Genomic DNA, 14,673 nt, shown 5'->3' with positions numbered 1-14,673 from the left:
ATTCTTCTAGAATTGTCAGAGAATTTTCCATTCTGTAGCAACACAGGCATCACAAAATGTAATATTCAATCAACGTCACTCTTTTGCTGCACTGCACATACACTAGACAAGTGCACTAAAAGTGATACTAATTGTGTACTTCATAAGCCCAGGATAGGTGCTGCTAGTAATGTTGTGCTGTTAGCAAATGCACTTGTGTTGGTCATCTTCTGCCGTGGCTCATTGACACAAAATTTTGCCACACTGTGTCCTAACGGCTATGTTTGTCATAGGTCCCACATTGATTTCAGTAGTTTCGTGTAGTGTTACTTGTCTGTCAGCACTGACCACTCTATGCAAATTCCACTGCTCTGCCAGTGCATTGTCTGTGGTGAGAGGAATGCCTGAAATTTGGTATTCTGAGCACATTCTTGATGCTGTGGAGCTCAGAATATTGGATTCCCTAATGATTTCTGAAAATGGAAGTCCCAAGCATGTAGCTCCAACTACCGTACTGTGCTGAGAATCTGTTAATTCCCAGCAGCCATAATCGTGCCAGAAACCTTTTCACATGCATCTCATGAGTACAAATGACAGCTATGCCAATGCACTACCCTTTTATACCCTGTGTATGTGATGCTACTGTCATCTGTATATGTGCATATCACTATTCTATGACTTTTGTTACCTCAGTGTATATATTCAGTGTTTTACTGTAATAATATCATTCCTGAGACTTGTTCATGATGAAAATCATTTTTCTTGTAAGTTTGTTGTGGCTAATTATGTTTGCACCATCATTTGAAATAATTGAACTGTTTTCATTTCAATAAGAAATGTATCTTCAGCAGCCATTCAGTGGGATCATGGAATGGATGAAAAACTTAAGATCACTGGCAAATGAATCTTGTTAAACATCATTAGACAATTCGTTATTATTTGTGTTGTGTTCACCAAATCAGTTCGGCACCCAAAATAAAAGATGTATGCAAAGAACACCTTATCACTGAAAGTAGTTGCTGTATTCAGGTGATGTGCTTACCCACTGCAGCTTCTCTCACCACAGGGCAAATTAGACTACAGCAAGAATAATGTTTACAACACAATGAGTGACAGTTAACAATCATTTATTAAAAGCTTAATACCAACACTTAACTTCAGTGTGATGATGATTAGAAGGTGTGACACTGATATTAAAGTTCTGATCACTGGTCTAAACCTAAATCCAGTGAACAGTGACTGTCTAATCTAATAGCATTTCCAATATGCACGTGCTATTCATGATAGTCTCTAAATTTCTGGCTCTGTTAATACACATACACATCGACACTTGGCAGATACTTTGACACTGTTCAATGCCTGCTCGATAACTGCTGCTGACAACTGACAGCAACTGGCAACTACTTTTGAGTGATGGTGACTGGTAATGGCTGGTGACCAATGGCAACTCGCTGATTGGATATGTGTGTCCACTCTTATCTGTTGTTGGTGGATGAACATTCGTTTGCAAGTTGTTTCTCTGACATCAGGCAGAAGCAAGATGAGATCCACGTCTTGAGCATCCTTTGTGGCTTCAGAGCATAACTACAGTAGATGAATTGGACTAACTGTATGGCTTATGTTGAAAGTGTAATATGATCCCTGTTAGGTGCACCTTCTGCGATGACTGACTGTAACTATATGGCAGCTCACTGGAGCCTGGCCTCGTGTATGACATCCACTGTGTACACAGCAGTGCCTGTGAGACTTTTAAGTTTTCTTTATTCTTGTATCACATGCTTAGAGTAAGAGTAATATTCTGCACCAGCTTGTTTCCCATTTATGATTTTAAGTGGTTAAAGAAGTTTTGATGTTGAATTAACGTTTCGATAAATCAAACAACCTTAGGTGAGTACTTTGTATCTTCATACTGAGAGGGTTTCCTCCTGCCCATTCATACATACTTGTATTATGAAACATCACTTTACCCTCCCTTGTGGTATGGTTTGTGAGTGGAAAGGATGAGCTATTTAATGCTCGAGCTTATGTGCTGAGACTGTATACTTTTTCACTGTTGGTAGTGTCTGATTCAGAAGTTCTTACACTATTGCACATGTTCATATTATCATTAAAAATTACAACAATTAAGAATGGTGAGGTGTTTCCAAAAGCTGCATAGCTTTTGAAGGTGCTTTATTTGCAACTACCAGTTTCGCATCAGTATAGGCTCATCTTCAGATTTATCTGTCAAAAATACAAATCACTGTGTGAAATTTTTTATGTAGAAGAATTACAGAACCACAGTGTTGACTTTCAAAAAGAAACTATGATAAGTAATCTCAGTCGTTTTATTTCCTTAATATAACTGGGCAATTACAGAGTTCCAGTTCTTGGGAAGTTATCCATGTTTTAAAGTCTGAGAGATGGTGAAGTCATCTGCGATGGTTGTGCCACCTTCCTCTCCACCAAAAAGTGGGAAAAGATGATCACACCATCGCAAAACACAGGGTAAGGAGCCATTCTAGCCTGAGAAAGTGACATTAGAGGTGTCCAGCAGCTGTTTCGAATACCATATAAGCACCTGAATAAGAGCGAAATTGCAGTAGTGGAAATAAAAAATTTAACAGTCACTGGCATAAACCTGATGTCTTTCAAAAAAAATTAAAAGACTATGGATCCCAGTTATGAAAAGTTAATTAATGATGTATTAGTTCTGCAATTATAGGAAACTGAGTCACACCCTACAGGCAAAATTCTTAGAACTGTTACATGGTTGATAAAAATGTCCTCTAGCAAACAAACTGTTCAAAAAAGTGTGTTTGACTCAGCCTCGCTACCACCAAGAGATTATGGGTCGCCAAAGGTGCACGAAGAACATCTTCCTTTAAGGACTAAAGTGTGTGATATTGGTTTGCCCACATATTCAGTTGAAACGTTCTTGAGAACATTATTACTACTGTTTGTGGGCTGATTGGATTCATTTATCAAGAAATTGGCTCACTTTATCAGTAAATTAAACGGCATAGTGGTCCAGCCGGAGGAGATAGTAGTTAGTTTTGATGTGGCACCACTGTTTACTATGATGAAGTGTTCCAACAGCTGAATCTAATTTTTTCCTCTTGGTATTGCAGAACTTTTTGAATATTCCCTCAGAGCCACGTACTTCAAATGAAATGATGAGTTCTGTGAACAGACAGATGGTGTGGCCATGGAGAGGCCTGTAAGCCCAGCTACAGCAAATTTCTTTATAGAAAAACTCGAGGAGCACATACTGGAAACTGCCAACAAGAAACTGAATAAGGTTCCAATATATGGATGATACATTTATTTTGTGGAGGCTTGGCAGAGAACAACTAAGTTTTCACATACATCTCAGTGTGATTAATCCAAAAATTAAGTTTACCATGGAGGAGGTTGTTGTTGTGGTCTTCAGTCCTGAGACTGGTTTGATGCAGCTCTCCATGCTACCCTATCCTGTGCAAGCTTCTTCATCTCCCAGTACCTACTGCAACCTACATCCTTCTGAATCTGCTTGGTGTATTCATCTCTTGGTCTCCCTAAACGATTTTTACCCTCCACGCTGCCCTCCAATACTAAGTTGGTGATCCCTTGATGCCTCAGAACATGTCCTACCAACCGATCCCTTCTTCTAGTCAAGTTGTGCCACAAACTTCTCTTCTCTCCAATCCTATTCAACACCTCCCCATTAGTTATGTGATCTACCCATCTAATCTTATTCAACACCTCCTCATTAGTTATGTGATCTACCCATCTAATCTTCAGCATTCTTCTGTAGCACCACATTTCGAAAGCTTCTATTCTCTTCTTGTCTAAACTATTTATTGTCCATGTTTCACTTCCATACATGGCTACACTCCATACAAATACTTTCAGAAATGACTTCCTGACACTTAAATCTATACTCGATGTTAACAAATTTCTCTTCTTCAGAAACGCTTTCCTTGCCATTGCCAGTCTACATTTTATATCCTCTCTACTTTGACCATCATCAGTTAGCAACAGCAGAAGACGGCAGTTGACAATGGCCTACCGTGCTCACGCATTCGAAACATGTGATATCGAGCCACTCTGTGGAAACATGTGGAAACTGAATTTTGCTGGAGTCAGTTGTGAGCAAGGATGTGAATGGGAATGAAACATTTGGTTTAAATGTGAACGTCATTCAGCCATGACACAATAGCTTGGAACATTTTATTAATTGTGTCAATCCTATTTTGTTAATACTTTATATGTATATATTATGTCTGTATATTTCTGGCTTGTCTGATACTATTGTACCAAATGATCTATGGATGAATAAATAAAACACACTATCACATGCAAATTCTGACATCTATTTCCAGCACAAATTAATATGGCTGCAGAACACCTGCCCAACATTGGTCACCAGTTCGCACAAGAGCACACCCATCTCCTAATGCTGAACAACTTAATGATAATGGTAGTTTACGATTTGTATGTAGTTGAAGAAGACTGGTCATGGCTTGCTGAAACAACATTTAATTTTACTATCAGAGAATGCTTATAGTAGACTATGAAGAACGCAGTCTTGCAATACCATTGGTGTGTACATCTGCACTTCATGTATGGGACAAATGCATTAACTGAAAATAGAAAACACATTTTTCTGTCCTGGAAGTGAGGAAAAAAGGTGTGAAAAATTAATGTGGAGAAAACCTCCACTTCTAGAAACTGAATGTTATCAAACTCTGTGAGATGGAACACAGCAAGCACACTATACTGTCACCTAGGTTCAATTCTAGGCCAGCATCCAAAGAAATAAAGTTGTTTCAGGAGGTTTCCCACATTTATTTCTTTGGATGCTGGCTTGTGTTACACTTTACTCTAACAGTGTAAAAATGTAGTTTTAAAAACACAAGTTATTAAATTTTAACTATGCTTTAAAAAACAGAATGGATGAAAGTAATCCAATACATCTGCCAATATGATCAGATGTAATGTTTTGTAAGCAAACAGTGTTAAAGTTCAATGATCATTTTTAAAGTTTATTTTCTATTTCTTCACTTTGAGGAATCAATGGGAATCTTGCTGGTTATTTTCATTAATAATCAACAGGAGTTGCTCAAGTTTTCTTGTATCGAAAACAACAATTTTAGAACCTTCCACCTGTTGCATAAATCTTTGAGAACACCTGTGTAAGAGGTAGACTGCTTGCAGATGGCTAATACAGGTACAAGAACACTATGGGAAGGATATGGGCAAAGTGCACGTGGATGGCGGATGGGAGTGCAAGAGCACCTGAGAAGTAAAAGTGTTGTGTTGGTGGGATAGGTAGGTATGGGAGCACTAGGGAAATAAAATGATTGTGCCTGGAGGGCATAGATGAATGCGGAAGCACTTAGTATGTAAACTGGCTGTGCCTGGAGGGCATGCAAGAGTGCAGGACGACTAGGGATGTAAAAATATCCCTGGAGGGCATAGTTGGGTGCCCATGCACTAAGGATGTAAACTAATTATACTATGAGGGCATTGACTGGTGTGAGGACACTTGGGGTGTAAGGAAATGAGTACATGCATTAGGCATGGAAAGGATAGTCATAAAACAGTTTGTAGATTATGCACAGAAAAAAGGATCAGAAATTGTGTGCATGGATTAGGCACGGGTGGCCAGGGGTAGGGAATAGGCACGACTGCGGATTGATGTTTGCTGGTGGAAGCTACCGTGACGTCGATACATGAGGAAAGAGTTGGTCAAAGTTTCTAGTGCTGTGTGAGGAGGAGAAAGTTGCGGCAGTGATGCACATAGGTGGTGGATCAAGAAGGCGCATTGGGGATGGCAGCTGGGAGCCTCCAGTGTCTTGTTGACGTTGGCCAGCTTCTCCAAAATTCTTTGCTACATCTGCTGCATGTCATGCAAGATGGATAGGACTTGGGAAGTCACTTATATGCCAAAGGTGAACATACTCATTGCCAACTGCTAGGATGAAACATTGAGAGAGGGAGCTGGAACCATAGGCGGTGCTGGAACCTATGAAAATTTCTGTGGCCCCATTGCCAATTCATGAGACAAATCATTGGGAGGTGATGCAGAAGCCAATGGCAGTGCTGGAGATTCTGAAAAATTTTCTTCCATGTGACCAATCGATGGGATGAAGCTTTGGATGGTGGTGTTGGAGCCAACAGTGACACTGCAGGCAATGCAAATGTGTATTGTAAATGGTGGGATGAAGCATAGTTTCATCATCAATAGTGGGACAAAAGGTTGAAGCTGACGCCATTGGTGGAATGAGAATGTGGAAGCCATCGCCATTGTTGGGACAGAAATGTGACAGCCGTCACCAGTGGTGGGACGAAGATGTCGAAGCCATCACCAGTAGTTGGACAAAAATGTGGACACTGTCACTAGTTGCGGGACAGAAGTGTTGGGCCCTGGAGCTAAAAGAAAATACTGTTATGTGAGATAGATCAGAAACGGTTCAGAAAAAAATACCATGTCATCAAATGTTCTGTGACAAAAGTTGGAGGTAGCACTGGAGCCAGAAGAGGCACAGAGGCCAGTAAAATTCTTGTCGACAACTGATGTGAGACAAAACTTGGAGGTGTGTCACTGGAACCGATGGAAACATTTACTCAGCACCAAGTGCCGGGATGTAAATAGAAGCCATTGCCAGTTTTGGGACAAAAGAATAGAAAAATTAAATTAAACTCTTTAATTTTGAATAAGAATCAGTATGAGCACTTCTCCACAAAAGGCAAAGGTTCCAGGTTTGAGTTCCAGTCAGGCACGTAGATTTAATCTGCCAGGAAGTTTCAGTTTAGTGCACATTCTGCTGCAGGGTGAAAATATCCATTCTGTAAACAATCTCCTATGCTGCATTTCTACACAATATACAGAAGTGCTAGTCCCACGAAGTATGCTGGAGAACTTGAGCGAAGTTTGGAAAGTAGGAGAAGTATTACTGGCTGAAGTGGGGCTGTGTGGGCAGATTGTTAGTCGTGATTGGGTAGTCCAGTCAGTAGAGCACTTGTCCACAATTGGCAAAGATCCCAGATTTGAAGCCTATTTTGGGACATAGTTTTAATCAGCCAGGAAGATTCACAGTTGGCATGGTCTTTCACTTCAGCTGTCTCACTCTTGCCCTCTTGGGGTGAAGGGACACCAAGGTATTTCATTCAGAATGTTGGAATTCCATCTCAGGATCTTATTGAAACATTCTTATTTTCTTGACAGTACAAACATTTTCCAAATAATAGGATTCGATTTGCACATTTTCTTAAAGATGATCATCACTCAGTTGTTCTTGTGTTTGTCATTCATCAGTTTGGGGGCCAGCTCGATGCACATTTTCCATATGTTCAGTTGTGGTTGGTCGCTTTTAGAATATTGAGAGTCTTTGCAATCATCCATATGCTCATTCAGCAGTCAGTGTTCTAAGTATTGCAGACACAAGACACATTTCGTCACTCTTACTAATTGCTGTTCGCCCATCCACCATTCCTGGTCCTCCTTAAAAGACTCCACCGACCTTTAGAGTTGACAATATGATGAAGCATTGTCCTCATAGCCTTACTGAATCATTTGGTAGATTTCATCAATACTTTAGTTGAGTTTAGTACAACACTTGATTTCGTACCATTGTTGTAGTGTTCTCCAAATCACATGTTGTGAAATGTGCACTATGAAGTAGTTCACAAAAACAATAATCCTGATGCTGCCTAAGTTTGGAACATACAGAGGTAACGGTGCTGAAAAGTTTAGCGCCCACCTAAACTGGCTGCTTTTGAGCCCACTGGGACAAATAGGAGTCTTACTAAGGTGCTGCGAGTTTTTCCTTAAGATGGTTGGGTTGGTCGTCACAATATTGTGCATAAAATGGAAAAAAACAACACATCACTATAGGAGTGCTGCTATCCAGACACAATTTGTATTTTAGTAAGTCATCATTCATTTTAAATTCATTGAGCATTGCTATCCTTTTAGTGTGCAATTTACAGTGTCTGTATTAAATAACAATTAAGTATACTCTCTGCTGTACATTTTACACTGATATTCATAATAGGGATGTAGATATAGATTGTTTGCATACGGTTCTTTGCTTTCTCACCATTTTCCATTACTGAAGAAAAAGCATATTAGAGAAATTTTTTTTATTTCCTTTAGGTCTACAATAATGACAGAGATAAAATTGGTAATGGAAAATCATGGCATGAGTATCGATAGGCGACATCCAATGCTTGTCGCAGATCTCATGACTAGCAGAGGGGAAGTCCTTGGAATCACTCGATATGGGCTGGCCAAGATGAAGGAATCTATTCTGAACCTGGCTTCTGTAAGTATACATTAACTGATTATAACATACTCTCAATTATTTTGTATTTTTTCTGTCTTTCAGAAACAGGCACATAAAGTTCTCAGTATTGGCGATAATAAGATACAGAAAATGTCTTATTTAAAAGACGAAGTAAAAAAAGACATTCAGTGACACCCTATACCTGACTAAGCACTTGCATAAGTTTTAAAGCCAATGTAATGAGAATTGATGTCTAAAACTGGGTGCAGCTGATGAAGACTCATTATGTCCAAGTTCACAGACAATGTAATGTAGTGACGTGGTGAGTTGTAGATGATAGAACTGATACTGTTGCTTTGTGTAAATTAGAAAAGACAAAACAGTATTGTTATAGAACCAGCAATAAGCTCAGAGTACATTAAAATATGAGAGCTGATAATGTTAGATGAGTGCAGTAGACAAAGTTTCAAGATGACCTTTGTTACAGGCTGTGTAATAGAGGTGTTGATTATTGGGATGTACAACACCTTTATGACTGCAGGCTATTCCTAATGGATGAGCCGTGCCAATGAGCATTAGTGTTCAGTGCTCCACTCTTGCATCACAGAAGAATCTTAAAGTAAAATTCATGTCTCTGCCCTACTGAAAAGCATAAAAATAATATTAGTCTTAGAAACTAATTTACTTCCTCACTTGAACATGATGTCTGGGACTTAGTGTTGTAGATTCGTCAGCCAGGTCTTTGTCTACTGTTCATGTTACCGACCCTGACTTTGAAAATACTCTTTTAAAATGGTTGGAGAACAGTTTAGAAAGTGAAGTCAGATCAGATAGTGTCAAGAAAATTGAAAGTGAACTTAATTGAGAGTCAGAACATTGTGAAACTGAAGGCAAACTTTTTATGCCACTTGTGAATTTGTTGAGTGAAAGAAGTGAATAAAGTGATGAAGACAGAAGTGTAGAGACAGAATCTTTAGCTAAAGGTCCTGCTAGAAATATATTTGTTCAAAACAAATATTGCTTGTTATCAAAGCCTCTTTTTCGAGTGATCCTGTGTTTGGCAGCATAACACCATTCATTTGCCAACAGTGTGATGACCTGATCAAGTAGATAATAATCCAGATCCTCTTGCCATTTGGAATGTGCTTTAACAGACGATATTTTTTGAGTATGATATTGAAATGGACTAATATAAAAATGAACAAAGAAAAGCCTGAAACTAATGTAAATGTCTTGTGTTAATCTGATTTATGTGAACTAGAACCATTTTTCAATTTACTATTTTATTCAGCTGTTTTCAAATCCAGCAGATAAGTTTACAAATCATTTTATGCCCCAGATCGTACTGGATGAGACACATTTGTGTGTGTTACACCCAAAAGCTGGTTTGACACACTTTTAACATGCTTGAAATTTGATGATCATGCAACCTGTTTTGAAAGCAAGCAAAACAATCCTGTAGCTTGAATATTAGAAATTTCTACAAAATTTATTAACAAATGTCAAATGTTTTACAGTATTGGAGAATGTGCGTGTATAGATGAAACGCTGGCACGATTTCGTGTTATGCAGATTCATAATATACGTTCTGAATGAAACATGCAAGTATGGCTTAAAAGTCGTGTGCCTTACTGATACTCGCACAGGTTATCTGTTAAATGCATTTGTTTACTCAGTAGAGAAGTAGTCCCAAGAAATAACTCTAGGCTAGCTAAACCGATTGAACAGACTAACGTCAACATTACTGCATACAGCTGGTTTAGCTTAACTAATTAAGCAAGAGGACTACTGTATGAGGTAATAATGAAAAAAATAAAAGAGAAATTCTACAAGAATTCTTACTGTAAGGACAAGCAAGGAAGTTGGTTCTGCTATGTATGTAGTCATGCATGATCTAAGTTTGGTTCCATTTGTGCCAAAAAAGGGTAGTGATTCTAATTTTCTCAATGCACCATGATGAAAGTAGAGGTGGTTATACAGGAAAACCATAAATAATGTCATACTATAATTTAAGTGTTGTTGATGCCCTATATGAGAAGTGAGTCTAGTATTCAACTGCACAAAATATCTAACAATGGCATTGTTTTTCTGCATGTTGGACGTAAGTGGGATGAATGTATTTATCCTTCACAATTCCTGCACAGGCAGTGCTTAAGTCAGCTGTTTTATTTTTTGAAAAAGCGTGCAAACTCGTTAGTGACACCACAGACGGAAAAACAAGTGTATAACTCTCACATACCTGTAAACTTCGTGCTTCCATTCACCATGTTTTGGGTGTAGCAAAACCAAGAGCCAAAGTCATTGTAGAACAATTGGCAAAATGCAAACACACTTCACCTGTGACCCAAAAAGAAGAGGAAGACACCTTATATTTCCTATTGTTGCATGAAACAAGTCTTCTTTGAATACTGAAGAAAATTTACAGTAAGGAAAAAGATAACTTCTGAGAAGGCGCGCGCCAATCGTGTATATTTTGGTATGTGTATGCTCAGCAGCTAGGTCGGCATCCATCCGTGACAACGGGAATGTTTCTGTGCATCTGGTTTTTTCGATATTTGAATTTGAAATGTGTGCTGCAATCAAAAATCATGCCAGTTGTGAGCTGCGGTCTGTGGTACAGTTTTTGTTGGCAAAAAACCTAAAACCTATAGAAATTTATCATGAACTGTGTGAAGTGTACGGTAACAACGTAATGAGTGAATGTTCCGTCCAGAAATGGCGCATTCAGTTGAAAAATGGCCAAACCAACATTCATGATGAAGAGAAGAGTGGACGCGTGAGCATTGTGACTGATGACCTTTTTTATTAAAGTTGATGAAACGATTTGTGAAAACCATCACTGCTTAACAACAGAGCTTTCACTTTCTTTTCCCCAAGTTTCATGGAATTTGTTGTTTGAAATTGTCACTCAAAAGCTAGGCTATCACAAGTCTCAGGTGGCAGAATCTTACGACGAAGGTCTTTCAAAGGTTGTCCACTGCTATGATAAGTGCCTTAATGTTTTTGGTGACTGTATGGAAAAGTAGTATGTCAGTCGCTCTTTCAGATGTATATAATAAAATTTATTTCTTGTACTTAGTTTTTTTTAAATGCCGAAACGTTCCCTACTTTCTGAATATCCCTTGTAAATGGCTGGATTTAGTTACTGATGGGACACTGAATTCGCTGTTAGAATTAGTTTTTCTCTGTCAGGTCACATTTCATAGACAGCAAAATCAGTACTGGTAAACAGTGACAGAATGAAAACACTAAGAAATTCGTATTCAGACATTGAGAACCCAATACTATTTAATGTGTATATATGGACATGACACCAGTAGTAGGTCAAAATTAGTTCAGAACGTATTTTCAACTTTAATCTTCTATAGTAGTCATAAAATGTGTCAACAATGCTCTTCTTTTGTTTGCCATTTCACCACGCTCCCTAGCAAGACTCCAGTAGTGGTTGCCCATCTCCAAAGGGTTCCAGTAACTTTGATAATGGTGTTCAATCATATGGGTGACATAGTGAATGTATTCACTCTCCTCATCACTTAGAGCTCCCAAATTTCCCAGAAAGAAATTAAGATGCAAATATAAAAAGTAAATTCTAGCGGCATGTTACACTGCATGTGCTTGTAGTGTTTAGCGTATCATTCAAAATTAAAACATAATTATCATCTTTCCTGTTTGCCCCAAAATCCCATCACCTTGCTTTGAAAGAAGGCGAAGCAGCTAATTAATTATTTTTGAGTTTGGTATCTTTCATGAATCTTTTTTATTTGTATTCCAAGAAAGATAAATTATTTCGCTTTGCTTCACTCAGGTTACGAAACTTTTCTTTAAAGTGAATGATGCCCCAACCTCCTTTACCCACAGCTTTTACATAAGGCCCTACTTGAGGTGAGGAGGAGGCAAAATGATTTTGTTGGACTCAGCCAATGAGTGTTTCCACATTTTACTTGCCATAGGCCATTCCTTGACTGTGTAGTGCTTCTAGGTGTCAAGGCTATCCCTTAGGCACAAAAAACAACAGCATTTCGTGAACCCAATGTGTAAACATGTGGTTTGGAAATTATGACAGGAACAGGCAACCCTTTATCTCGGGGCACAGGCAAATGCATTGAAGATACATTTGGACAGTTTGTTTTATGTCTAGTTTTTCTTGAATGCCCTGCAATAATTGTGAAGCAGTCTGAAAAATGGTTTTAGTCTCATACTACACCACTGGAACAGCGAATGACACGGCTCGACATTTTCCTCCCAACCGTTTGGTTAAACTGAAGGACACCTTATGCAGGCAATATGAGGAGCAAAACTCATTATCTTGGATTACCAACAGTATGATCAAAATACAGTTTATATGCCTTCTGAACTAAATCATTGATTGGCTTTCTCTGAAATTCTGGGGTAAATTTCCCACACACAAAGCAATAGTTGTTCTGGTGGTTTTGCCAACAAAGATGTTTGCCAGATACCATTTTTACTAAGTGTAAGTCTTAAACACCAACGCTGTGTAACCGGCGTGTTTATACCAACTTCAATGGGTCGTGCGCATGACATGTGTTTTCGTATACGTATTCTGACACATACAGCGCTATCTACTGATCAATTTTCACACTATTTTTTTTTCTTCTGTCATACGTTTTCCCTCTTCTCTGATAATATTCCATTGCAATTTGACGTCATTCTGACGAGTAGTGTTATTTCTACAGTGGTTTGAAAGTTTAACTTTAATTATAATCACCCTGTACATTAATTTATCTAGTAAATAATCACCCATAATTTCTGAATGAAAAATAGTTTTATCATTATTTTGAGCAGCTCTTATGATTTTTCAGTAGAGTGTTTGATGCATGCAGGTTGGAGGAGAAGAATCTGCACCACAGAGCCTGTTATTTAGGGGGGGAAAGGAAATTTACAAAAAATTGATCATCTAAATAATGTCGAATGCCCATTGATTGATGTGTAGTAACCGTTCACGCATTTTCCTGTATCTATGCCTCTTTTTCACATATGAGGTGAATCCCTTTTAAATTTGTTCCTGAATGAGCTGACAGCAGGATGTGACCTTTAATAATGTTAGAACTTGGCACATGATGATGTGGCTGATAAAGTCTTGTTCAGCAGTATTCAGTCAGTAGCATTTCCATAATAATCTTTTTTTGTAAGAGGAAAAGCTGGAAAGGTGGTGCAAGGACCTGAGGAACTTAAATGTTAAATACTGTTATAAGATTATGTATTACCCTTAGCTAACCAGTGCCATCTGTAACTTCTGCTATAGTAAATAAGTATTACTTATGTTTATGCAAATAATCAGTGAAGTTATTATCAGACAATAATGATTATCAGACAATAACCAGCATTGTTAGTATGCTGTAAGGGCTAATAGCACAGTTATTTTCTTTTTGTACAGTTCACTTCTTTGTTATGCATAGTTCAGATCTTAATGCAGCTACTAAGTGATACACTTTCAATGCTAGCCAATCTGTGTTTTTGTACACTGTATTATTTAAATACTAAAATGTTATTTTATATTTTTTGTTACAGTTTGAAAAAACTGCTGATCATCTATTTGATGCAGCTTACTACGGCCAGAAAGATGCTATTACTGGTGTCAGCGAATCAATAATTATGGGAATACCCATGTCCATTGGAACAGGAATCTTCAAACTCCTACATAAATATCCTTTTAAAGATTTTATTGAGTTTTTTTAAACACTTTACATTAGAAAACATGATACCCACATCAAATGATCCTTGATTTTTTGAACTTATTTTCTGTTGGTGTTTGGGGCACATATCATGCAGCCAGTAGCTTTTTAAGGAAGTGGTGCATCGGATGATTAAAATAATTATGTGAAGACTTACAGAGCATACAGTAGCTGATAACAGATAACAATCATGTTTCATGAACACTGGCAACAAATACAATTACTATTTTAGATTATCCAGAGGAAAAACACCAACAAATAGTACAAACACACTCAATTTGTTCTGAAGTGAATCTGCTACATAACTGTCTGGTTATATGATAGCTTACATATGTAGAAGTTTAGTGTTATGTAGGTATAGCATAATCATCTGGTGGTCCATGGGATAGTGCAGAAACTCTCTGTGGGAATTAGTGCAGATTAAAATCATATGTACACCTATAATATTTTAAAAAATCCATGTAGTTTCTGCCGCTTGTATTTTCTGATGCAAGAATGGAGGCGATAGTAATGAGGAACTGGTGTTTCAGTTTGATAGGCCTCTTGGAAAGTGTGACTTCCTGGTTGTAGTACTGCCCAAAAATAAATGATTTTCTAATTTTGAGTTGCATGAACAAGTGGATACTAACACCTAGTCTTCAAAGGGAACTGGAATGAGGAAAAGCATCCATATGACGGAAGTGCCCTCTACTGCGTGTCCAATATATAAACCATAAACCATGCTCCTCTGTGGGAAATAGGATGCAGAT

General features: G+C 38.1%; 1 protein-coding gene across 1 annotated transcript in view; it reads left to right on the top strand.

Annotated features, from left to right (window-relative positions):
• The window catches only part of LOC124606789 (DNA-directed RNA polymerase III subunit RPC1), a 230,844-nt gene that overhangs the window by 204,156 nt on the left and 12,015 nt on the right, over positions 1-14,673 (top strand). The window contains exons 24-25 of the mRNA XM_047138858.1: positions 8,102-8,270; positions 13,761-13,894. Of these exons, the coding sequence (XP_046994814.1) occupies positions 8,102-8,270; positions 13,761-13,894 (303 nt within the window). The remainder of the gene's footprint in view (positions 1-8,101; positions 8,271-13,760; positions 13,895-14,673) is intronic.

Source organism: Schistocerca americana, chromosome 1 (assembly GCF_021461395.2).
Source record: "Schistocerca americana isolate TAMUIC-IGC-003095 chromosome 1, iqSchAmer2.1, whole genome shotgun sequence".
Taxonomy (NCBI): Eukaryota; Metazoa; Arthropoda; class Insecta; order Orthoptera; family Acrididae; genus Schistocerca; species Schistocerca americana.
This window is presented reverse-complemented; position numbering and strand designations above follow the sequence as displayed.